Here is a 27,337-nt window from a genome sequence, read left to right as displayed (position 1 = left end):
AAAAAAAAAAGCCTCTTTATAATATTTAAGCCTTTGAAACATTTGACTGTCTCTCTTGTCTTACCCTCCCCCCCCGGTCAAACCTCATAATCCCAGGGATTAAAGTGTGAATTCCACACTATTCTGATACTTCTTCTCTCGATTACCCTCCACTCTCTGTCCTTCAAGCAATGTGGCTCCCGGAATTTAATACAATGCTCCAGCTGAGGGATTTCACAAAACTGAGCAGGCCAGAGAGTGGAAGGTACATTTCAACACAGGTAAATGCCAAACAATGCACATGGGGGAAAAAAAAAAAAATCGAAAAGAGATCGCTGCATCACTGTGGACACTTCCTTAAAAAGTACCATTTTTAAAAAGATGGATCCTTCCAGAAAGTGACTCCGTGTGACAAGGGTGCTCCTAAGTAACTGGGCGTGGAGGATCAGCCTGCGTGTCTTAATGCAGGGGTGGCCATCTCCGGTCCTCCAGAGCCACAGAAAAACCAGGGCCTGGTTTTCAGGATACCCGCCATGAATATGCGTGAGATAGATCTGCGTGCACTGCCTCCACTGTATGCAACTCTCTCTCATGCATATTCACGGCGGATATCCTGAAAACCAGGCCCTGTCTGCGGCTCTCGAGGACCGGAGTCGGTCAACCCTGCGTTGATGCAACTAGAAAATGTTAACTACTACTCAGTCTTTTAAAACTAAATTACGGTTAGTGGCAATTTTGGAAAAATATCTGCAATCGTTTCCCCCCTATTCATAATTTAAAAAAAAAAAAAAAAGGTTTTAAATAAATAAATAAAAGGTACTGCCCTAATGTTCGGCAACAGTCAAAAAAAGCTAATAAAACGTTAGGGATTAAGAATGGAAATGAGAAAGAAACCAGAAGACATCATTCTGCCATGGCGTGCCCTCATCCTGAATACCATGTGCTGTCCTGCCTGAGAGAGGGCACGGCCCACGCAGATAAAGGTAAAAAGAAGGGTAACTTCCGAGCGGAGACTCAAGGGAGGCCTATGAAACCACGGAAGGAGCGCAGGACGTGGATTCGGAACTACCGCTCGCCGTGCGACACAGGCGCTGGAACTGCAGAACTCGCTGCTCCGAGCCATCGCGGAGGCAAATCACATGGCAGGGCTTGAAAAAGGCGTAGATCGATTGCGGGCGGCGATCCAAGAAAAGCTGTCAGGGTTGGCAAGAGAGCGGAAGGGGCGGCCGTTTCTAAACACGTCCTGTTCCTCTAGGCATCTGCTGCCTGCCGGTACAGGAGACGGGACGCCGGGTTAAGAAGGACCTTTGCGCTCTGACCCACTTTGGCAAGTGTGGCGAGGGCTCCCCTAATAACCTACACAGAGGAATCAACAGCCACCTGGGGAGGGCGAGAGCCTACGCCACTCATGAACCACACGGCACGGCGGCTACACGGGAATGTGAAATGTATAGAAATGTGGCTGTGAAAAGGTCAAGTTGGATTATGAGCTACAGAACTGAAGAACCCTTTTTCATATCCTCAAAAAAGCTGAATAGGATTACAGCATTAAAAAAAAAAAAAAGTATAAATCAATGCCATAAACACACCTAAACATTACCTTTTTTTTTTTTTTTTAATACATTTATCATTTTCCCTGCTGCACGGTATGTGCAGAAAGCACAAGTAGCCCTTTTCTCTGGGAAAGGATTCGATCTATCCTTCATATATTTTTTTTTTTATCTGTGAGAAAACAAAACTTTTGTGCTAAAAAGTTATTTATTTAAGGTCAAGGAGGGCATATTAAGCTGCCCTGCAGCACTCCTCCGGCAGCAGAGTGTCCACGGCTCCCATTGTAAAGGGCTGAGAAAAGCCAGCAACAATGGCCTTTGTTGAGAGTAACGTTTTGCGCTGTCAGAAGGAAGCAGTTTAGAGAACAGCGGCATAAACGGAGGTTCAATTCTCAGCAGGGCGGGCCCTCAACCACGTTGACTTCTGGGCAAGGAGTAATGTACATAGCCAGGAGCTGAGTACCAATCGGAAGATCATGCGTGCATGCAATATATTTTTATGAAAAATAATGCTGGAGACCATTACAAAGCAGCCAATAGCTTTAAACAATAGCTTTCTTTTGTAAGTTCTGCTCCATTTTATCTGCAAGCTAATTATTAACTTTCATTAAATATCTGTGGGCATATTTTTCTTTTCTAAATCATATGAGTCCAATGAACAAAAATTGCAAGTTTTGAAGGTATGTGCACTGATCCAAATGTAAATCTGAATGAAGCCTGGTCAGGAAGTGGATAAAAGTGAGCGTCCTTGAGCCTGCTAAGGCGTCAGGTGTAGGCTGCGGTCACTCATGAATTACTGGCCATCCGCAAAAAAGAACTAACCCCTCTCCTGCCAAATCTTGCACAGAGCAGTGGCAGCAGAAAGAAAACGTGCTTTGCTATCAGTTTGTGACCCACACACATCCAGGAACTGCAACACACAATTAAGAGTATTTTTATACGGTTAATTTTATTTTTCAAAGAATGGTGGCTGTTAAACTGCAATTTTTGCTTCTGGCCACAAGTTCCAGCCCCATTCCAGAACTTCTGCAGTGACCTAGGGGCTGACCCTGCCGATTTTAAGATACTTCATTTGGAAAACATTTTAAACTGATCAGGTCCACAGTAAGCTGCCCTTACTGTGGACCTGAACGATTCTAAAATGGGCAAAGGCCCATATACCCAGTTGCCTTCAATGGAAAGTTACTTTGGAGACAACAGTCAAGGCCAACGTAAGGGGATTCTCCTCCACTAGAAACAGACAGAGAACAGATTTTCGGCAAAAGGGAGGGTGCTCACCCCACTCAAAGTCAGTTCTAGTTTGTTTGCTTTTTTAAAAAAAAACAACCCTGTGGCCTTAAAGCAAGTTGGGAGTTTCTCACGATGAAAAGCTTTGAAATTCAGAAGAACCGGAACTGAATCCCCCTCTTCTCTACAACCTCACGCTAGCAAACAGTCAAAGCGCACGAAGAAAAGAAGCAAGTGATGCCAGCTCTGCTTCATGCCATGTCTGCTGGAAGGCGATTTCAGGCATTACTACGCCCCAAAATCACCCCTTTTGCAGGTTTTTCCACCGAGCTGTCAACCCCCAAAGCTATAAAGGTGGAACCTTAAGGCCTCCCTGCTGACCTTATGCACTATCTGCACCGCTGGTTCTAGTGAGGCAGAGGCCTCCTCTATACAAACTGCCCCGCGACTGGCATCTCGCTTCATGCAGGTCTCTTAAGGTGCGCTGAAAAGGAGAAACAAATCAAACTGGCCAGTTTTTATCACAGGAAAAAAGCTGGGATTTCATTTGGGTCTTCTCCGACAACATTATCTGCAAAAGGTGGCTCAGCAGAGTCTGACAGTCCGTTAGTCGTCTGAAACTGGCACAGCAATCACCACCATCTGAAATCGCTGTCCTGGCATCCGAGAACACGTCCCACTACGAAACAATAAACAGTGAGGCACTATTTGTGGAAAGGACCTTCCCTGTCCCAAAAGCTTCCATTGTCAAGCATTCGTTAGCCTAACGAAGCAGTCTCAGTCACATACTTTGCCGGATTTATTTAAGTGCACACAAACCGAATCTCCCACGTTTCTTGTGTTCTCTTTCATAGCTACCGCACATACGTGTGTGCGCGTGTGCCAGGAGAGAGAGAGAGAGAGAGGGGACATGTGAAAGGGAGGGAGGAGGAGAGGTTTACCTCCGGGGGGGAGCGAGGGGCATCGGTTTCTTCTGTTTGGATCCTTTTCCCACCTCTGTACAGCAGCTGCAGTGTAATGGCAGCAGGTAACATCGTCTCTGCAAGAACCACGGCCCGGCCTGCGTGGATTCCTAGTCTGGCTGGCCTTCCAGAGTGGAAACTTTACACTACAGCATCATTTCAAGAAGGGAAGCTTTTTGGCAGAGTAAATCCCATGCTAATTAGTATCTTGTGACTAATAAAAATGCTGGGACGTTATAAAAGAGGCAAACTAAGTTGATGCAATAATATGCTTAGCCTGACTATCCTGTGTCTTTTCACTTAGATACAATGCAGTGCGGCCATGGTTTTAGTCAACTTGAATGAATGGAAATACCTTTTTATTGGACTGAATGAATACATTACCTGACGGAACCAACGCTGTACAAAAACACATAAGAGAGTCCCTTCTCTGTAGGCTTACAGTCTAATCAAGACAAATATAGAAGCAAAACTGGTAATTTTATTTATTAAGACAATGGTTAAAATCAATGAGGCTGTGAGTGGGAGAGTCAGGGGTTAAGAATTAAAAGCAGACTCAAGAACATGGATTTTTGGACTGGATTTGAAGACAGGTAAAGAGAAAACATGATGCACCTATACTCATCAGCAGGCCCATTTCATGCATACGGTGCAGCCAGGTGTGATGCATGGAGGCAGCAGTTGGCAGCAGCAGGGCCCAGATTCAGGCATAGGCAACACTGGCAATTGCCTAGGGGGCCACATTTTGAAGGCGCCAAATATCCAGGCTGAACAGGCATGCAACTGTGCCAAGGAGAACTGTTCCAGTGGTTCACGTCCAAGGGGCACTGCTATAGCACTCTGGGAGTGGATACCCATCATCTGATTTCCAGGGTCTTCTAACCCCCCTCCCCAATTCTGCCTGTGGGTGCCCAAATCCTAAATCCGTCCCTGAGCGGTAGAAGAGAAGGGCACAGATGAGCATGAGCTACACAATGCATTTATATTCAGAGGAAAGCAGAGGAGTAAGAGGGCGTAAATGGGCCTCACAGGACTGCTGAGCCGCTGTGCTGTGAAAACCCCAGGCTTGTTCTATTTACAGACAGGGGAAAGGGAAGGACCACGAATTCTCAACATTTCTGTGCTTTTTTTTTTTAATGCACAAAATGTGAAGAGGGATACTATGCAGGCAAAAACAGGCCAGAAGCTGAAGCCAGGAGTAAACTTACACAGACAAAACATTACACACCAGAGAAAAGAGCAAGGCGACACAGCCCTGTGGGGGAAACTTTTGGGGGACCAGGACACTGCATCAATGATCAAGATACCACAAGGGAAATTCACCATACAGGAACGTAAGGTATTTGCCGTTATAATGATCAAATGCTTCAAAACTGGCTTAAAAGCACTTAAAAAAAAAAGTTGCTAGGAGAAACAATTCCTGCTGCCTCCCTAGCGCCTCCTTATCACTCTAGCACATCAAGCTGCACCCACGCCCACTCCCTCCCTCTCCCCTTCCCCCGGCACATGCCCGTGGCTGGCTTGCATTTCCTGGCCACGTCATCTTTCATTCTGTTTGGATCTGAGGGAAGGAGAACCCGTACCTTTACAAACAAAGCAGTCAAGAAATGCCTCAAGTTAATGCTCATTTTCTGTGTGGTCTCTCTGCTGACCTCCCCTTCAGAACCCGTCTCCGGACAGCACCGTGCATTAGCACAGGAAGAGCAGGAGAGAAAGGAGAAGGCTGCTCCTAGACCACCTTTCTTTGAGCACTGAACAGCACGGCAGGCAGGGAGCCCTCCCTCCGGGAGCCTCTGTTTGAAGCAAGAAGCCAGCCGTGTCAAAACAGCCTCCGGCAGGCGATCCCTCCCCTACCTGGTGGAGTCCCTCGGGGATGCCCGTATCCTAACAGAGCCACCACGTGGTGCAGGCCACGTACAGTTACAGGATGGCTTCATAACTGCAAAGCCCACCGGATTTTAGCTAAGAGTTACCGACAGCCATGTTAAGGAAGGGAATTCAGCAGTGCAGGTCAGAAGCCTTTTTGCGGTCTGGTCTTTCCCCACTGCAAAGACTCTGGAAGGATAAACACACTGCAGGCTTCACCGTGACACCCATCATACAAAAGGGACCCAGAACACAGTAAGAGAGGTTCAGTGGGATATGCAATGCAAAGGAAAGACACAGCCTCACCTCCTTCCCCCAAACCCTCCCTCTCTCACATCCCCCTACCCCCTACCCCTCCCAGGTTCTTGTGGCCTGGATTGGCCTCTGTTGGAAACAGGATGCTGGGCTTGATGGACCCTTGGTCTGACCCAGTATGGCATTTTCTTATGTTCTTATGTTCTCCCAGCTGATCCATTACATCCACTCACACCCTCCACAGTTATTCCTCCTCTCACACCCTCCACAGCCAATCCCCCTCTAGCTGATCAAACCCTCAGACCCCTCCTGTCGGGCCGATACAATAAAAATCACGGGAGAGCGGGTCCCGCTCTCCTGGCGTGCGCACAGGCCACTCTCCTGTGCACGCGATTCACTAAATTAATTTATTTAAATTAGGGCCCGCGGCAAAAAGAGGCACTAGGGACACTAGCGCGTCCCTAGCACCTCTTTTTTGACAGGAGCGGTGGCTGTCAGCGGTTTTGACAGCCGACTCTCAATTTTGCTGGCGTCTGTTCTCGAGCCCGCTGACAGCCATGGGTTCGGAAACCGGACGCCGGCAAAATTGAGCGTGCGGTTTTCAACCCGCGAGCCGCTGGCCCATTTCAAATTTTTTTTTTTTTAATTTTTAACTTTTTATTAACTTTGGGGGCCTCCGACTTAATATCGCCATGATATTAAGTCGGAGGGTGCACAGAAAAGCAGTTTTTACTGCTTTTCTGTGCACTTCCCCGGCGCCGGCAGAAATTAACGGCTTGGCTGCACATTTTACTTTCTGTATCGCGCGGGAATGACTAATAGGGCCTTCAACATGCATCTGCATGTTGCGGGCGCTATTAGGTTCAGGGGGGTTGGACGCGTGTTTTCGACGAGCTATTACCCTTTACTGAATAAGGGGTAAAGCTAGCGCGTCGAAAACGCACGTCCAATCGCAGGTTAGCAGTGTGCTCCGCCGGAGCGCACTGTACTGTATCGGCCTGTGTGTCTGATCCTGCCCTTCAAACGGCCTCTCCTCCATGCATCCACCTGGTGAGGGCCTTTTCCTTTGAGCCTCAGGCCAAATGCAGACGACAGCTGGTGGCAAGAAGAGGGCAGGCTGATGACGGCGGCAGCATTTTTCTCTTGGGTAGGTTTAGTGGTGGGTGAGGAGAGATAAGTACTGGCAATCTCCGTCTGCCCATGCACCCTCGGACCCCCTTCCCTTCCACTCTTAGCTGGTCCAGAGTCCAACAGAAATCTGTAAAGGGCAGTAGCAATTATTAATGAAAGTCAGCATGGAGCCTGTGAGCCAGTGCAAGCTCACAGGCCCTGCAGCACCTGAGCTCTCTCCTCACACAGAGCTTCCTATTACCACAGACCCTCAAAAGAAGCAAAGAAAATGGCAGTGATGCAGCTCGAGTGCAGCTATAGCTGCAGTTTAGAGCAACTCTGGGGCTGGCTAGTCAATGCCACCAGAGAGGAAGGAAGGGCCAGATTAGAGCCGTACACTGCACACTATTACATTTTCCCAGGCTCCAATGGAATGTGCTCCAGGTGTGCAGGCCAGAGGATGAGCAGGGGGCGGGATGGGGGGAGAAGACAGATCCACAGAGAGTAATAAACTCAAGATCTGGAGGGTGGCCCTCACGTGGCAACCATGTTCCATTTTTAATCATCTGCCACAAATTTTAAAACGGAATGAATATCGCCCAAGAGCCGGAAGGGAAAGCACACCTGATTTTATTATAAATATCACCCGAGAAGGGCCTTCTTGTTTTCTAAATCAGATTTTGTAAACAGCTGTGAAAGAAAGAGAGCAAAACTGGAAGGAGACAGGGAATTACAATTAAAATGTGTCAGATATATTTCTCCACTTGTACATGAAGCAAGCCTCTACTTCTCAGTAGTAAATAGTGTTTGAACAGCCTGGAGAAAGGCCCATTTACTTGGCCTTATTTGAAACCCAGCTAGAAAGAAATATTGCCAAGGATGGCCAAGCCAAACCTATAAACTTCCTTAAGTGTGTCAACAAGGCGCCTCTTGTTGCACGGAGAGAGAGTTAAGGCGTCACGTTATCAGACGCCCTATTCTCTGGAAGCCCTGCCATGGAGCGAGCGGTTCCACCCATCAGTAGAAAGCAATACCGTTTCACGGCGGTCACTGGGGAGAACGCAAGAGAAGAGAAATAAACAGCATTTCCACAAAACCACAAGCAGGGTTGTGAGTTCAAGGCTCCATGGTTCATTCCTAGTGGAAAATGAACAAAAACCCAGTTTGAAGGTGGTTTTGCGGCATGGTTACAGACAATGGCCTTTAAAAGCATGCAACTCGACATTCACAGCTCGACACTCGGTTTTTTTTCCGTAAAGAACAGGTCAGGGCTTGTGCGGAAAGCACGCTGTGCTGTTGCTGTGCGTGAGCCTTCAATTCCAACAGTGGACGGCGAAGATAAGTCGCACGTACTATTCACCATTTCGCCTTCTGCACCGCCTTTGTTATTAAAAGAGACATTGCTCCTAGTAATACTAACGGTGCAAAATGACATCCTACGCACGTGAGATCACAACAGCCAAACTTCATGACTCAACAACAACGACGCACATCTTTTTTGCAGTTGTATTACTATTTACTGTGACATATGGACAAGCACTTTCTTTTTGTTAGACTCCTTTCAAATGGGAGCAGCTTCTAGGAATCATGTCAAAATTAGGAGTGGCACCCAAAGCTGGCGGTCGTCCCGCATGAATGAAAATGCTTGCCAGTGCCTTCACCACAAGCTAATAGCAATGATCCTTAGCAATGTAAAGGCAAGATACAGACAATGCAATAAAACTGCCTCTTATGCAGTTGTTGGGTTGACTTAAATTCCAACCAATAATTAAAGTGCAGGCCTCAAATTATGGTTGGATCAGAGGCCTGGAGCCAGTTTTACCGTACAATACAGAAACAGCATGCTTGTGTGGTTTAAAAACATTAATGTAAAAGAAAAAAAAAAATCATCCAGCCAAATGTTAAAGGCTAATCTCAGTCCAATATACATTCATATTTTCCAACACACTGCTGGGGCAGTAATAATCTCTCCTCTACTGTTGATTCTTTGTGAGGTTTTCTGTAATGTTAAAGTTTGAGATGGGCTGACATAACACGCTACAAACCTCCTAACCACAAGTTGGGTACTGCAGAATGGGTGGGGTTTTAGGGATTGTGATCCTGGTTTGCAGAGACATTTCCAAGCCTTGGATTGTACTGTTGACTTTGTTAACTGTTTATTCGAATTGTTTTTGTATGACATGCCATCTATGAAATCTTGCCTCAACAGAAATGTTTGGATTATGGAAAGAACTTTCTCTCTCTCTCTCTCTTGCTGATATCTATTTATTCATTTTAGAGTAGAGCAGATTGCTACGCACTCTTTCAATCCACGAATTCACTGTGATTTGTCACAGCATGCACAGCGTGTTACTGTGGTACGTTACAATACCCTACAGACTGTCGAAGCTTAAAGTCCCCGTTGACTCAGGATAGCGGCAGATTTCTAGTTTGCGCCGTCTTGGTGCTATATTGACGACAGCACCCGAAGACAATGCGGGGCACAAGGTGGCGAAAGGGACCCGATCACAGCCTTGCAGAGACTTTTCGCCATCAAGGTCATCAGCTCGAAACCGGCCCACATCAGCAGGGACTTAAAACGATGGCCTTCGTGAAATAAGTCGGTGGGTCTTGGTCTATTTTCCAGGAGGGGGGGGGGTGGGTTGGCAATAGCCGAAGCGTTCACATCATGGCCCCGGTCAGGTTCCGCGGGACCCCCGGCATTCTGCCACTCACCTGGTCGCTGACTAGCGACAGCGACATGAGGATGACAAGAACCTTAAGGCCATTATGATTCCTGCAAGACTGATTAAAGGTAGCACTTTCCTCTGGTTCCCAAGCTGTACATCACATATTCAAACAGCCCCCTCTAGTACAATAAACACAGTGAATAGTATAGTCCTTAAAATATGCACATTCAGAGTCAGGAAATATCATACGGAAAGTACTGAACTGAAGTTCATAACTTACTTATATTTCTTAAATCAAAAGGAAAAAAATATATAGTGCAGAGCAATTAAATATTAAATACCTTCTCTGGCAAATATCATGTTAGGACCGATAGGGAAAGCAATGGAAAATAAAACAGAGATTATTATAAAAGCTCTGTGACTATTTATGCTGCGACTGCACCTTAAGTACTGTGGCACTTCTGGCCACCCCCATCTCAAAAAAAAAAAAGATATAATGGAACTAGAAAAGGTGCAGAGAAATGCAACAAAAATAATAAGGGGGATGGAGAAAGGCCTAATAGGTTAGGACTCTTCAGCTAGGAGAAGAGGCTACTACGAGGGGCTAAGATAGAGGTTTATAAAAACATGAGTGGGGTAGAGCACATAAATAGGGAACGGTTATTTAACCATTTCGAATAGTGCTAAGTCTAGGGGACGCTTCACCTGAGTAATAGGTAGCAGATTTAAAACAAATTGGAGAAAGTTTTTTTGGGGCTTTTTTTTTTTCAGTCAACAAACAATCAAGCCATAGAATTTGTTGCTGGAGGATGTGGTCAAGGCATCTAGAACAGAGCGGGGTTTAAAAGGGGTTTGGACAGGGTCCTAGAGGAAACGTCCATAAAGAATTATGAGCCAGATGGACTCTTGGAAGCCACTGCTTATCTCTGGGAGTGAGCAACGAGGAAACAGATCTAATCTTTGGGACCTGCCAGGTACTTTCTAATGATTGGCCACTGTCGGCAAATGTGCCCCTACATGCAGCCAAAGAGGAAAAGGATTTGTGTGTCATAAGGTCGAAGAGTCTAAAAAGAAAATCTATGTGCATTCCTGTATTCTTGTTATGAAGCATTAGCTAGAAATTTCTAAATCCAAACCTGGGGGTGTGAGAGGGAGGCAGCAAAGTGAGTCAACCTTGAGATAACGTTGACATTACTGATATTAAAGGTGAAAACAGGGTGGTATTGTATCTGTTATACGTTCAAATGACTTCATTTGCCATGCAATGAGCAAAGCCGTTCCCACCTTGCCTCGTTCGTTCTGTTGTGACTGAAGGAAGGAAAATGTGTTGGTAACATGGTTACATGGAATAGACTTAGTTTTTGGGTACTTGCCAGGTTCTTATGGCCTGGATTGGCCACTGTTGGAAACAGGATGCTGGGCTTGATGGACCCTTGGTCTGACCCAGTATGGCATTTTCTTATGTTCTTACCTTCATTTCTGACACAAGCATGCATTACAGTGCATTTTTCTCAACATGCTCACACCTAAAACAACCTCAACTAAGTAAAAATAAGTGATATTACACAACAGGGCACTGAACACATTACACAAAGACAGACAGAAAGGGTAAAAGGGATGAGCAAAATAAAAAGATGCCTATCAAACAAAGTAACAAAATATGCAGCCGGAAGCAAGATGAAAACGAGAAAGCCCCAGCCAGGCTTATGGGTAGAGACGGGATGGGTTTGGGAAAGCACGGGAGAAGCACTAAAAACATATGGAAGAAGCACAGCGTCAACACTAGGGCTCAAGACCAGTTTGTGCTCCAACCATGAGGCTACACAACCAACCAACCCACCCGCACATCGTAAGCATACACCTGAGGAGGCTCCAAGCATAAATCTTTTACATGACACGCACCCTTCCCTCTTCAGAATTTCATTTTTAAATCCATAACGGCTGGGATTCATGTATCCAAACCTACAGTAATGCCTGGCAATGGCTGCTGTGTCACTTTTAGATTCACTTTGGTATCTTACGATAACGGCAAGTTTCAACGGGCTTCCCGCAGGTATGACGCGTTTTACACGTGTCAGTCGGCCAGCTGAGAACCGCCCGTCCTACACACAGGTAAATCTACACCCATAGCTCCACTAGGTCTGTACTTTACGCACATTGCAGTGGGAGTGCTCCCAGGCCAGGGTTAGGTTTTTATTTCTTGGGGGGGGGGGGGGGGGGATGACCATATGTTGAGGTATCCTCAGAGAAAGCAGGTGGAAATCTCTGCAAGTATTTTTTTCCTTGGGCAATTTTTAAAGATAAATTATGCGCATACTTTTCCTTTGACTGCAGGTAAAACAGTATCTGAGGCAGTTTGAAAATTGCCCTCTATATCTGGTCTAAGACACTAAGCCATTCCTTCGTCTCATTTTTCCGTCCAGCTTGCTCACCAAGGTGCACAAATCAAAGTCTAACCACAGGATGAACGTACTTTTGGTTTTCAATGTACGCTACCACTGCTTTTAACAGGAAGGTACAGAATGAAAGAAAAAATGAGAAGTGTGTGTGTGTGTGGGGGGGGGGGGGGGAACAGGAAGTGGGCCTGCCAGATTTTCATGCACATCCATACTACAGTCTCAGTAGGAGAGGAAAGCCCAGAAAACGAAGGCTACGACATAAAAGAATTCCAGAAGCGCTTTCCGTAGGGTTTTCATATCAGTAACAGATGTAACACATTTTCTGCCCATTAAAACCAATCCTCACTCATCCTTTCCATGTCAAACATAACATACGGTGCAGTACCATGGCTCATGGATTCGAGAAGTAAAATAGCAGTGAGACGGGGATTAGGTCACTAATAGAAACAGACATGGAAACGACGTCCTCCCCAGAGATCACACACTCCAAAGCTGTCTGCACTATTATGAATGCGAGGTACACTCGGCTCTGTGCCAAAATAATTAAATAAGGGGACACTTTAGAACAATGAAACTGAAGCAAGACGGAAAATAATTCTCCACCCCCCCGCCCCATGTTACCTAGTTTGAACTACATCCAACAAGATGATGCAGGCACATTACAAGGAAAATAATTCACTGGAATAAAAGCAGAATGATTGTTTGCAGAAGTATGCGAGAGAAAGGAGAGAATGCATTTTCTGTTCGGCTGCATGCTCTCTCTTTTACGCTCCCTGCTAAGTAACTGTGAGCCATTAAAGGTTGATCTCCATCAACCAGCAGCTTGTGATAAAGGTCCTCTATCTTACAATTCATGATTGGCTCCCTCTCATCTCTCTTTGGTCTTGCTCAGTCCATGCCACTAACTGGTTTTGATCTTGATATAAGTATCCATTTGCCCCTGTTTCTTATCTTGTTCCATAACTTTTCTCAATGCCATCTCAGGTGTTGATAAAATATCTGTTTTGTTTTTTAAAATGTCTCCAAGGAGCCGTATGTCACTGTCTAAAGGCTATAAACATATGCTTCCTGAAACTCTTGCATAACTCGGCGGTGCGAAACGTTTATTGAAAAAAAATCTTTAATGAGTAAAACAAAATAATGAAAATTAATTTGTATTCTTCCTTCTTCAGTAACTGCTTCTCTCTGACCTGCCCAACAGACCAATGAGAGAAGCTCTTGGATGAGAGGAGGAAGGTAATTTGTCTACTGAAGGAGGACAGAGTTCATGGCGCGGTAAAGCAATTCAATTTCATTGTTAGATGTTGGGACCAACTACTTCACTCTTAGAAACCTTTTTCCACCCTAAAAGTGTACAATAGCCATATACCCACTGAGGAGCTGGAGTTAGCTCTTGCACACCCTTAGACAAAGGATGCTGGTGGGGAGAGCCCTGTGAAGCTCTGAGCGGAAGGTCTTCCTTGGAAACTGTGATGCAACTAATGGACAGCTGCTCCTCTTCCGCCCTCTGACCCTTTCTGCCCTTAGACCACCCCTTAAAGGCACATAATACCCGCCAGATAGAAGGAACCTCTAACCACGTGCCTACTCCGTCAAAAGGGAAATCCAGCTCAGACACATTCTGAGCCCTGTTAAGACCAGAAGATTGCTCCGTGTGTGTCCTTCCCTCTTTAATGAGAAAGCCTCTTCCTCCTTCTGGCTTCACCTTAGCTTTATCTCTCAGGTCCTGCCAGGGCTCCCTTTGGGAGTGGGGAGGGGGGGGGGGAGAGAGTTGAAAAAGGGTTGACCGCCCTGGGTCCTTGCGCTTTGGGGGGACCACCACACCAGCATGGTAGACCCTATCCTCCAGCACCGGTTTCAGCATTCCAGGGGCCCGCCGCGGTCGATTGGGCCTGGGCCCCTGCACCCTCCTAAGGCGAGATGTCTGCAAGCAGGACAGTACACGCGCTCTCTGCCTCCTCGACGATTCGCACACGCCCTTCGTCTTCCTGGTAAAGTTTGCTATGCATTTCCAGATGCATTCCAGACCAGCTGCAGAGACAGATGCAACCTTTAGGCCAGCTCTTAACTGTTTAAAGGTGAAGCAGCCGATCCTTCCTGGAGCCCACTTTTCAGCTGCTCCCATTACATTCAGCCCTTATTACACCTATCCCTGCGCCGCGCCTGCACGTTGCGCTGACGAGGTCCGTCCAGCAGTGCGTCTTCTTATTCAGACTCACAATGCTGAAAATGAACGGGTACGGGAAGATTTCTAAAACTTTAAACACTAATACTAGCCAAGAAAGAAAGAAAAAACAGGGGGATCTTAAAGCACTACTACATTTTGAGAGAGACCCTCGGTTCCGTCACCCTGTTAAGTAATTTAACCTATTCTTAGCTTCTTTTTTTTAAAATTAATTTCAAGAAAGTATAATTTAAAGAATAGTTCTTTTAAGGATTCGGTTTAAATATGGGTGCCAGGAAATGTCTTAGATTTTTCAGTACATGGCCCTCTCATGTGAGTTTCTATCAGCAGAAATGCAAGGATGAGGGAAAACTAGGGGCCTTGTCCAATAAATATTTTTTTTCAGCCAGTTTAACAACTGCTGGCTTAATTATTTTAACGGCTAGCTTACCTAAAAAAAAATAAAATAAAAAAAATTTCTGTTACTTTAAAATTTAAATTCAATTTTGTCTTTCTTGATGGGGCGGAAAGCTTTGTCATTTTTAAATGAGTGAAAATACTTGCGGTGAAAAAACTATTGCATGCTTCTAAAAACAAAAAAAAACCCCCAAAAGATTCGATCTCTCTTCCCCACCAAATGCTAGAATTGTTTTGTATATGTGATGTAATTAAAATTAAATTAGATCAGACACATAAACAACATAAGCAACTGAAAAGTTTTAGGAATTTACATTGAATTCATGAAACCAGAGCCAGTTTTTATCCCAGATCACCAGAGTATTACGCAAGAGCCAGAGAGGCCAAGATTGCAGCCTGACCTGAGGAATCCGAAGCTGGCGGGTAACGCTCAGCTGTGCTCTGTGATCTTTACCATTAACCTTCCAGTCCACCAATAAATTAAGTGCATAGTTCAGATCTCCAGAAGGGCTGCAGGGAGGAAATGTACTCTGTAAGGCCTTTGTTTGCGGCTAAAATAATTAATTAATGTACAAAAATCTCTACAGTAGCCATTAACAATTCATGAAACAATGCATGCAAGCAAACCAGGTTTAATAAATTATTTGGACACCTTTGGGGTGCTTTAAGCTTTGCCCTTTTTATCAATAGCATTGGTATTTCTGTACGTTCTTTGAAATTAAGCTCATTTCTTTTAGTTTCACGTCTTTTTTTTGCAGGCCAAGCCTACACCCGACGCATGTTACAAGAGTGCTAATATCACATACGCGCTCCCTTCTCTGTTCACAATGGTTTTTCTTTGACTTTCACACCTGGTTTTAGTGTAAATATTATCCACAACCCATAAAAGGGGCCTGCCTAAAATTACTATCAGCACATTTTACCCATCGCTGTATAACACTACAAAAAAAAAAACATGCATATTTTTCAGGCGCTGTGCGGTCAGATCGAGGCTGGAAGCCAGCTTTTCAGGTGTCCATTTGGTGACCTTCATTTCAGGTCTGCTCAGCACAATACTCAGTCTGCCTGTAATTAACCAGAGTTGCTCCACAGCTACCCCGGCTGAAAGGAAAGCAAGCTGCATTCTCTCCTTTATACGCTCACACAGCCAAGGGAAAGCATGATTACCGACGGAGAAAGAACAGAGCTTGGATACCTCAGGGCAAGCTGGCTCTGCGGTGGAATCGACCCTTCTCAATTTCAGTTACATCCACTGCAATAAATACACTTTCAGAAACCTGTTTTGTGTCTTTCTTTATTGAGAAAGGGACAGTCTTATGTCTACCTGAGGAGAGCTGAATATGTCTGGCACCGCTGCCAAAATGATAAGGAGGTGTAGTAGCAGCAGCACTATTAGCTGAGAGCAACAGAAAACAATAACATACCACATCTAAGTCAGCGATGAAAACCCGGGAGGGCACTTATTCTGGCTTACTACGCTGGCTGGATACATTAAACTGGGCCCTCAGTGACTGCTGATTTAGTGCAGTGGCACAAGGACCGATTCCATGAAAAGGTAACACAAAAGGGGCCTTCCTGAGACACCACTGACTACTGGAAAAAGCTCACAGAATGGCCAAGCTCCATGGTCACACTTCGGTATATTTCCAATTCCAGGTCTTTTTTTTTTTTTTTTTTCCTTTTTTCACTTTTCCAATATTAGATGGTGACAGCTTTAGCTAAAGGGATACTGAGAAGTATTTACCGTAACTCGTCAGGGAGAGAAACAGAGTAACAGGAAGGGTAACTTGCAAACACCTCGGAGCGGAAGCATATGTCTTTGTCTAGGGCTGTGCACAGATCTACGACAGTGAATTTTATAACCCACATGTGTCACAAAATACGCGTCTCTCCATCCGGCCACATGCGCACGCTTAAACATGAATGCATGCAATGCATTAAATGCATGCACTTTTGCTGCTTATTTTAAAAACCTACGCGTATATTTTATGCACAAAAATAAAACTTTGGGTTATGTTTCTGCCATTTATTGTACGCTTGGGGGTAGCCAGCACGGAGTGGCGGTTGCTACTACCCTGGGGGCAGCCTGCATGGAGCGGCAGTTGCTACTACCCTAAAAAAAAAAAAAAGTCTTGCTAGGCAGACTAGATGGACCATTTGTCATCATTCACTATGTTACATAGTTTTCCAAAAGCTTGCCACGTGCAAGATCTTCCCTTTCATACATTGCCAACCAATATGCAGTACTGCGATTAGAAGTGTAATAAAGCAGTGCTTAAATATATATCCTGATTACACTATGACTGTTTGGTCCCTGACCCTCTATGAAGGAAAAGGTCATAAGATAGCATTTCTCTAATAAGATCCAACACGGGATTAGAGACTCGTTAAGCAAGAATGGATGAGTTTCTAAGAGCACTTCAGAGAGAATAAAAAAAATCTTTTATAGATCATTTTTCCATGGTGCATACAGCATTATATTATATCTACAATTACAGCCAGTACATACATGTGCTGAAATATTGCAAAATCATTTATTCAAGATACTCTATGTGATCCATTAATCATACCAGGCTTCATAAGACCTTTCACTTAGGTTGTCACCTTGGACTGTAAAAGTGGATTAGGATGATCCTATTAGTAACTATTATGAATTACAAGACGTTTAAATAAACATTTTCTCCTATTTTGTGCCGAGTGGAAAAAGCATACGTGATCGAGGCCCAGAAATGCAGTTTCTAACAATAGACAGCTGTTGGAAACTTGACCACCCACAGGCAGATAGGTTTTCTAATAAAATCTGCCTGTACTAAACTCAGTTAGAAAAGAGGCGAGCTTGGGCGATGCCAGACCCCTTCTGCTTCAAGGTCATAGAATGCACTCCCCTCCCGAAACCTATACTTGGAATTTTATTTTTTTTCCAACAAAGCCTGACCTGGACTGGACTTTCCTGGCTTAGTGCAGCATAACAGTGTCTCTGTTTACAGTATTTCAGAATGGGGATGTGTAAATGTGTACTGGGTCATTAGATAGGGTGGCTCTTGTTTTTGGAATTCTTTGTTGTGTTGCAATTCTCGTTTATTTCCTGTAGCCACTTCCCCTTGGGTCCCTAACCCTGGCATCTGCACTAGCTGCTACCAGTCGCAAAGACCCATGGGGGCCTCTATCATCGTATCAGAAACAAAAAGGTAGGCTGACCCAGCGGATCAGTGACAAGTACTGTGCAACTTCACACAGAAGCTCCCCCAGTTTAATTCCCATAATGGGTCTTCCTCACCCCAGGGTCAGCTGGGACTGGTGATGCGGCGGAGGCTGGGTTCACAGCACCTGGAAGTCATGGTCATCAGTAACAGTGACACCTGATCGCCAGACTTACGCCGCACGTCACGGGGAGCTGTGGCTGCGTGGCTCCCAGGGCCAGATTTATGCCGCACGTCACGGGGAGCTGTGGGTGCGTGGCTCCAGGGCCAGATTTACGCCACACGTCACGGGGAGCTGTGGGTGCGTGGCTCCCAGGGTCAGATTTACACCGCTCGTCACGGGGAGCTGTGGGTGCGTGGCTCCCAGGGCCAAATTTACGCCACACGTCACGGGGAGCTGTGGGTGCATGGCTCCCAGGGCCAAATTTACGCCACACGTCACGGGGAGCTGTGGGTGTGTGGCTCCCAGGGCCAAATTTACGCCACACGTCACGGGGAGCTGTGGGTGCGTGGCTCCAGGGCCAGATTTACGCCACACGTCACGGGGAGCAGTGGGTGCGTGGCTCCCAGGGCCAGACTTACGTCGCACGTCACGGGGAGCTGTGGGTGCGTGGCTCCCAGGGCCAGACTTATGCCGCACGTCACGGGGAGCTGTGGCTGCGTGGCTCCCAGGGCCAGACTTACGCCGCACGTCACGGGGAGCTGTGGCTGCGTGGCTCCCAGGGCCAGACTTACGCCGCACGTCACGGGGAGCTGTGGCTGCGTGGCTCCCAGGGCCAGACTTATGCCGCACGTCACGGGGAGCTGTGGCTGCGTGGCTCCCAGGGCCAGACTTACGCCGCACGTCACGGGGAGCTGTGGGTGCATGGCTCCCAGCCTCATAACTGTGGGAGGGTTGGGGGGGAAAAAACCTCTGGGCAGTTGTGAATGGAGATTCCTGGGATCAGGGACCCCAGCACTGGTGCCAACTGAACTGGACAGAGGAGAAAGAAGAAACTACTGGGGCAGAAAAGATTAAAGACAGAAAAAGTGGGAGAGGGTGCCCAGGTATGAAACTCATTCCCTTATCTGTTACCATGCGTTCAATATGGGCTTTACCTATTGCCCTATAGGAAGAACTATTCTTCTTATAAATCACTGTCATTTCCAACAGGGAGTGTTTCATACATTTAAATAATCTGTTGCAATCAATAATTACTGCAGAACAAAAAAAAACAAATCAGTGCATACATCCGATTACACAGGGGCCGAACCGTGCTCTCTCATCTAAATGTGAAGAGGGATTACCTGAGGCGTAATAAAGGCAGGGGGCTTTCATCTCTAGAGTCACTGTGGCAAGCAGGCCCGCACGGCCGGAGGCTCGTTTGCCACAAGCGTTCATCCTTCCCCAGGCTTTCTGTGTGACCCACATAGTGGCCAGCGGCGTCCCAGCCTGCTCAGAACGCCTTCCCTTTCAGAAGGCATAAAACCACCACCACCACCCACTGTCGCAAACTCAACAACAACAACAACGCACGCACGCACGGCACTCGCTGCTGGCCCACCTGTCAGCGTCTCCTAGCCCCAGCGAGGTATTGCGCTGCAAGGTCTCCCGCACCGCTGCCATCCCGTCGGGGAGTCGATTCAGTCTTCGGGTGTAAAGGCCCAGCCCTCCATCAGTCATGTACCTTTTCAAGAAAGCAGGGAGAGAGAAAAGCATTGACTCTCTGCAGTGCAAATATACGCACAGGACTTACACAAACATTCACGTCTGCAGGCCGTACATAAACAGAAGGAAAAAAAATGTAAAACAAGATGATATAATCACGCAAGCGTGTGCGCGCAGAGAGGAAAAAAGAAAAGAAAAGGTGGAATAAAACCATTACCACACAGCATGAAAATTCAAATATATATTTTTTTGTAGCATTAAGAACATTTTCATCCCTTGCATCGGTTTTTATGGGATTAAAATTGCCATGCATTATCTCATTCCAGCCCTTCCTCCATTCAAGTTCAGCCGGGGCAGGTAAACCCGCTCACTAGTTTCGACCTGCAAAGGAAGCTTCAAAATGCAAGGACTCATTATTATCCACCCGTGGCTGGAGAGATGGAAGCACGGGGGAGACAGACGCACATCGCTCAGGGACAGACGAAGGCTCAGCCTTGACTTAAGCACCAGTGGCTGGGTTCCCATCTGTGTAACCACTAAACCAGCCTCCCCTCCCCTCCCCTGGGCCTTCTGAATCTCAAGCATCAGCAGAAAGGCAAGCACGTTAAATATTGACAAATTCAAAGCCTACATTCCAGAGTTCGCTGTACTGCAGGACTTGTTGCTAAAAGAAAGTCGTGGGAAGAGCAATAAGAAATCAGAAACGTGCATTCGCTGAGCAGCAAAGATATCAGACTACTGCTAGCCAGCTAAGCCTCGGGATAATCGTCACCCCAATCGGTACAGCTAGGCTGAAAATCAGCCTAAAATTAACCTATACAGCAGGCTGCTCAGAGGCTTTAACAAAAATATATCCTCCTCAAGGATCTACCCACCTAACTTTTCAAATTAGATAGGTAGACAGTTTGATCCAAAGAACCCTCCCCATCCACCTGATCTCTAGCGAGATGTCTTCCCCGACAGCTCCCCCTCCTCACTAGCCAGAAAACGACCAGCAGGTCATCCCCGCCATTCCGCACCCAGGATCAGTACTTTTATTTTCACCGGAAAGCCCCACCCGCTGGCACCACCTCCCGCTGCCTCAGCCCATGCAGCACCATTCAATAGCGATGCCAACAGGAGGAGGGAGTCCTGCGCCTCTGCGGCCAGAGCTACGGATTCTGGAGGGGCGGGGTCTGAGGAGAGGGACCCTGTTGGCCATTTCAGGGCTAGGAGGGAAGACATTTTCTTTCTGTGGCGATCGAGGCACGTGTTTCAGTGGAGATTGGGTGGGTGGGAGCGCGAGAGTTTGGGAGGCTCAAAAGAAAGAAAGGCATAGATTTCCACCACCTGGAAAGATGGTGCCAACCTGTGCATAGAAAATGAAACGTTTGTGCCACGTTGGTCTCCCATGACCTAGCCCTGCCTTCTAGAATGCCAGTTTTGCCGTGAAATAAATTTAGATGCTCAGTACGAGTCCCATTGTTTTTCTTTTTAATACATTTTATTTTATTTTTTAACTACAGACATACGTTTATCGGGTCAGCGTATCTATTCATGCCACTTGAGACCTGGTTATAGAGGTAACTTGTGCAGGGTGGAGAGGATGAGACAGCACACAGAAGTCTTTTTTTTTGGGTTGTCTCCCGAGTCTTTTTGCTTTGAGCATTTCAAAGAGGGTCGATCTAGCTGGGCAAGCCCTCAGTTACTCTGTGAAATCCGTTTCAGCGCCGTCCTCCGTAAGTATATTCCCACCTGACAGGGTCCTCGAGAGCACAGAGACCTATGACGGCACTCGGCTTTGAATGTGCCAATGTTTCACGTTGGTACTGGAACACTTTTTCCAAGGGCGGCGGCATGGATACATCTCGTTGCTTTCTTGGCAAAGCTGGCATTTGAAACAGCGATACAGTGCCGTCAACAGAACACAATTCACTCTTTTGTTTGAACAAAGCAAAACTTCAACATTCAAATTCTGATTTTCAATTTTTTATGGCAAAAGAAAGAGTCTGAAGTGTTCCAAAGTGTGCGCCCTTCCCCACCGCCCAGCATGAGAGACGAAACCGCACTGCTCTGTTCAGAATCAGAAATCTTAGGGCACAGCAGGAGAGCCTTGACATAGAGTGCATTTACTGCACAACCTCCTCTCCACTCTGCCTGAAAAGTTCCACTCTTTCAATGTACAATGGTCAGGAGACTGAGAAAGAGACTGGGAATTCAGATCTGCAGCGGGCTGAGTTATGGCCAGGCGTCTACTGTTCTCCCGGGTCCCGCAGTATCCACCGTCAACAAGAAGCAGCTTCAAACGTAGGTTACCAACTGGCATACTGAGAGACTAATCCAGCTAAATTCTAGCCGAATAACTAGATATCTGACTAGAATTTGTCCGCATAAGTCGGGGGCCTTCCGGGGAGGAGCAGAGTTAGCAGATTGACTTATGCAGCTAACTCTGGTCATGCTGCTGACCTGTATATTCAGCGCGACCACGCTGCTAGATAGCCGGATACGTTTACCTGTCTAATTAGCCGATCCACTCAGAGGCTGAATATTGCCCCCAAATATGTACAGCAAGCACACACTGTAAACAAAAGCCCTAGTGCAACCTGAACACACTGCACATCCTGGCAGTTCCCTCACGCCACGGGGTTAGGTTAAGCAGAGTTTACATTTCATGGGCGCTTTACCTGAACAGCCTTCCCTCCTCCCTAGCTCCTCTTCCGGGTTCGACTTTTCAAACTTGGCCCCCTCTGGGCATAGAGAGTGGCTCAGCAAGCCCTTTGGGTCACAGGTGGGCTCCTCTGCTACCAGGATCCCAAAGGCCATGCCCTCCCCCCATTTGGGAACACACAAACTCATTTGCTAAATTTCATTCCATTTTGGGTCCGAAGCATCTCTGGGCTGCTTGCTGAAGGCTCGTTTTGAAATTTTTAGCTTACTGATTGGTAATAGTTGCGGAGGGGGGAGGCAGGAGGCACGTTGCAGTTATAACTGCACTTTTTTTTTAGTTTACAAACCGGTAATTCACACTTTTTCCATCAACGGAGGCACGCCCAACTCGCTGCGTTAGATGGAAAGAACACGATAGCTACATTTCAACAGAGCCAAAACAGAAGCTCAAGACAAGCCTCACGCTTTACAGCGTCAGTTTATTGATACAATATTGTATTTTGGGGAAAAAAACAAACAAACACACACAGTGGTTGTTGGAAGACAAGGGCAACCTGCTCAGTGACCTCCTGCCCATGTCACTGCTGATGCGTCGTCATCTCCAGAGTCCTCTTGCCCTTACCGCCACTGTCGCTGGCAAAGCTCTTTCATCTGTTTGTATGTACTGAAGTCTGCGTGTTGTCGGGTAAATATGAGACAAGGCGGCAGGAGAACACCAAAACAAGCTGAAACACCCACGTTCCCCTCATCTCTCACCGGCCCTTCCTTCCTCTCTATTCCCCAAGATGCAATGCAAATGTTTGATCTCTCAGACATCTGGTTGCGCCTGGCCTCGCCAATCGGCGTGTGGGATCTCACGGGAATAAACTTTACTCCCTTTGCCCTAGGCCAGACCACCCCGAGGCATCCATGAAAAATTAGGCCGCTTGTACATTGAAGCAAACAGAGACAAAAACACGCCAGTAAAATACTTGGAACCTCACGGAGGGAAGCTTCTTTGAAAGAGATTTCCTGAACAAAACGAGGGCTGTGCACCTCTTTAGCCAAAAACCTACAAAGAGAAATCGGATTTCGAGCCCAAAACAGGAAAATCCAAGAAAAAAATAGAACAGCAGGAACGCAAAGAGCCCTTATTGCTTGAATATTTTTATAAGATGAATAACCAAATTGTATATTTTACTGAATGAAAACAGGACAAAATATATTCCTAAACTGCTCAACTTCTCAAGCAATTAAAACCAATTCATTCTAAAAGAAAATTACAGAGTAATAACAGAATTATGCTTTAAGAAAAGAGAAGTATTCAAATACTTTCTAAGTTGTTAAAAAACGGTCTTGTACATGTACAATGATGATGAGAGGATGAAGAGGATCATAGCATCACTTCTCACCACCCAAAATGAGTCTAATTAGATGCATAGGCCAAGCACCTTCTACAAGCTGATAATTACTATTCAGTTATTTAATTTGAATGACCACTAATTGATCCAAATCATCAAAGTGGTTTTCAGTGTCTTGTTATTTTGTTACAATATAAACCAACATGATGTTCTGACAATTGTCGGTATATAAAAATCAACAAATAAATAAATAAACAAATAAATTAAACAAATTCACAACTGAAACATTACAAATAATAGTAAAAACCAAGATAAAAAACCTAAACAAATTGAAACCCTACGCAAATAAAACAATGTAAACCAGGCAATAAAACAAGAATAATAAAAGATCAAATGATTGGGAGAAAAAACAAGTGTTTTCAGACAATTTCTGAATTTTACATAGCTTGTTTCTTTCCTGATGACCAGAGAGAGAGAGAATTCCAAGTTGATTGGGTTACATACCTAAAAGCTGCTCAATGAGTGTGCTGTAATCTGATTTGGGACAAGGGAGGAACTGTAAGAAAATCCTGCTGGGATCCATCCTACACGACACTATGGAACCCGTGAGCAACCTACCAGAAGCCACCTGCACCGTGGTGTGAACATTGTATCCAGGAGACTGACAAACAAGCACGGATGCACTGCATGGATGGCCATCAGGGGTAGCCTTCCCATAAGAATATTCATATACACAAAGGGCTACGTAACAAAAGAAACAACCTTCCTCCTGCTGTTTTTGCAAAGCACTTACTGAAAAGTATGCACAACGGATTCACAGACTGCATGCCAAGGAGGTACATAGCCCGTCGGTTGATGCTCTACACTAGTGAGGAGCTGTCCAATCCTCTGTGGCCCCAAGGGCTTCCTCCATTTTACCAGGATGCACATTGTGATGGAGACGGTGTCCACTCAGGTGTGCTGCGAGCTGACCCAAGCATCAGCCGGAAACACAAAGAGGAAGAGGAGAAATTGACGACATCTGCAAGAAGTACCTTAAGCTAGCAACACTGCAGGCCATGATGTAGCCAGGCAGGTAGCACCAGGCTACATCTTCCTAGAAACAAGCTGGGTTGATGAAGCAGGTTGGCGGTGACTGGGTACTTTCTATATTACATTAATTTACAATATATCAGTGCTGTCTATAATCTGCCATTCCCAGCAGATGTGTATTTGATTTTTTTTTAACTGCGACGCATTAAATATTGGGATATTGAATGTTAACAGTTGTTCAACGTTTTAGTTCAATTATTTCAGAATATACATGCCCTGCATAAAAACATGATAGCAGAAAGAGAACATAAAGCCCAACCAGATTGTTTTAACTGGCATAATCTGCCAGTTATAGCAGCTCTGCATGTGATTTTTTGCTTTAATTGGAATGAGTCTAATGCTTCATTAATGGTGGCTACTAGAAAATGTATATATATTTGTGCAATCAATAAAAGTTTTTTTTGTTTAATAAAATATGTCCCCTACCATCTGGTTCATATGCACGTACCAAGGATACTCAACTTCACTGCTCATAGTTCCCAAACAGGTCTGTTTTCAGTATATCCACAAGGAGATATTTTCATGTGTTTGGTCTAATAACTAAGTTAATTAGTATATTTTGCTTACCCTGAAAACTTGACCTATTTGGGAAACAAACATGTCACATGGCCTATGTGTTGGTGACCTAAACAGTGGTCTGTGCGTTGGTGCTCTCATATATTGAGAGGGGAGTTCCAGTAAATCTGATTCATAAAGTGCAACTGATTGAAAAAAATGGCAGCTCATATCGTCACTAGCAGTACTAGACTGACACCTGCAAGTCCATTGTTCTTAGGACTTCACTGGCTGCCTGTGAGCACGAGACGTAAATTTAAAAACCCGTCAATAGCATTTAAGGCCCTGAGAGATTCAGGCTTAAGGCAACTGAGAAACCGTCTGAGGTGGTATGAGGCCAGTAGCAATCTACAGTCAGCCAAGAAAACATCTACAAATTCCTGTAGCTGAAGTCTACCATCATTCTCGTTTACAGACTACATCCTTCTCTTCCTCGGTTATACATTTGTGCAATGGTTTTCCATCAAATTTGAGGGAAGAAAGGGACCTTTTAAGATTCAACTTTAAAAACCTGGTGATGAGTGGTGCTTTCAGTAATGATCATATTTTTAGTATATGGTTTGGGGGGGTGGTTGAGATCTGTTAATTGATTTTATATTTTCCTAAATTGTGTTAGTTTTTTGAATTTTGTTGTGCATCGCTTAGGAAAATTCTATCAGTTAAGCGATTAACAAATGATTTTAAATTAGGGTGACCAAACTGCCCAGTTTTGCAGCCTGTTGTACAGTGTCCAGTTACAAATAGTTACCGAACACTGTAAAACCCATTCAGGCAAAGGGTGGTCTATCCCTGACTACAATCAGCGGTCGCTGCGTAGCACCAATCAACTGCCTGCTTGCTTGCTTTTGGCGGCTGGTGCAGCTGCAAAAGAGAGAGGAGAGAAGCCTGAGCTGGCAGACAGGATTTTAAGCTGCCTGGCGGCTACAAATGGAGCCAGACCCAGTATGCCACGAACGGAGCCCATCCCATTCGCGGTTGAAGATGGAGAAGACCCCGGGTGTGCCACTAGCAGAATGCCGCGAAGTGGAAGGAGGCCCCAGTGGGCCGTGAGCCGAGCCCATCCCACTCACTGCTGAAGACAAGGAAGGTGCCAGTGGACCGCAGTCGAGGGAGCTGTAAGCAGCTGATGACATCAATGTGGCCTGTGAGTGAGTGTGTGTGTGTGTGCGTGTGCGCAGAATGACAGGCACAGGAGTGTGTATGTGTGTGTGTGTGTGTGTGATTTAGAGTCTTTGTGTCTGAGTGAGGGATTTTGTAAGGATGTGTGTTTGTGTGTGAGAGGGAACCCATGTGCAGGGGTGTCTGAGTGAGAGAGAGAGAGCCTATGTGCAGGGGTGTATGAATGTGCTAAAGAGAGAAGGAGCCTGTGTGAGTGTGTGTCTGACAGAAAGAGATGGTGCCTATCTGAGGGGGGAAGGGGTGTGTGCAATATAGAGAGGGAGTCTATGTGAGGGTGTGTGAGAGAGAGAGAGAGAGGGAGCCTGTGTAAGGGTGTGTGTGTGTGTGTGAGAGAGAGAGAGAGAGAGAGGGAGCCTGTGTAAGGGTGTGTGTGTGTGTGTGAGAGAGAGAGAGAGAGAGGGAGCCTGTGTAAGGGTGTGTGTTTGAGAGAAGAACAGAGGAAGCCTGTGAGGGGTAGGGTGATCAACTGTGATAGAGCAAGCCTGTGTGTCAGTGCATCCATTCAGAAAGGGAGTGTGTGTTTGAGAGAATAAACCTGTATCTATATGAGAGAAGAAGGTTTGGGCATCCCCCGCGCCTCCCCCTCCTTTCCCCAATAATCTATGACAATCTCAGAGTGACTGAAAATCAAAAGTTCCCAGGTATAGAGAGTTGGAGGTTTTTAAATCCTTAACTATTGGGTCTTATTTGATTAGTTTGCTGTTTTTAAATATTTTATTGGTGGTTGGGAAATTTTATAAAAAGGTTTAAATGAGCTTTTAAATATTAGAGGTTCTGTTTCATCAGATGTTTTTGAATTATTTACTCTACTTATTAATATGGTTTTACTATTATAATTGATGTTTTATATTTCTTGATTTATTAGTTATTTTATGAGAAATTGTGATGTTTTTGTTTTTCCATTATTGCACTGCATGTAAAGTTGTGGTTTCCAGCTCAGTTCTTGTCATATGTTTTTATTTATACTATGGTCTCTTTATTCTGTTTTTGGCAAATGTCTGACTCTGCATGTGTGACCGAGGTGAGGTGGCTAAGCATGCTAGCATGTAGCTTCTGTGTAGGAATCTACTGCAGCTTGG

General features: G+C 45.6%; 1 protein-coding gene across 9 annotated transcripts in view; it reads right to left on the bottom strand.

The window, feature by feature from the left end:
• The window catches only part of NAV2 (neuron navigator 2), a 457,796-nt gene that overhangs the window by 79,315 nt on the left and 351,144 nt on the right, over nt 1-27,337 (bottom strand). For all 9 annotated transcript variants that reach the window (XM_029583047.1, XM_029583042.1, XM_029583043.1 and 6 more), the window contains one exon: nt 19,343-19,465. In XM_029583047.1, coding sequence (XP_029438907.1) covers nt 19,343-19,465 — 123 coding nt within the window. The remainder of the gene's footprint in view (nt 1-19,342; nt 19,466-27,337) is intronic.

The sequence above is a fragment of the Rhinatrema bivittatum genome, chromosome 17, assembly GCF_901001135.1.
Source record: "Rhinatrema bivittatum chromosome 17, aRhiBiv1.1, whole genome shotgun sequence".
Lineage (NCBI taxonomy): Eukaryota > Metazoa > Chordata > Amphibia > Gymnophiona > Rhinatrematidae > Rhinatrema > Rhinatrema bivittatum.
Note: the sequence above shows the minus strand (reverse complement) of the source record. Positions and strands in the feature narration are given on the sequence as shown.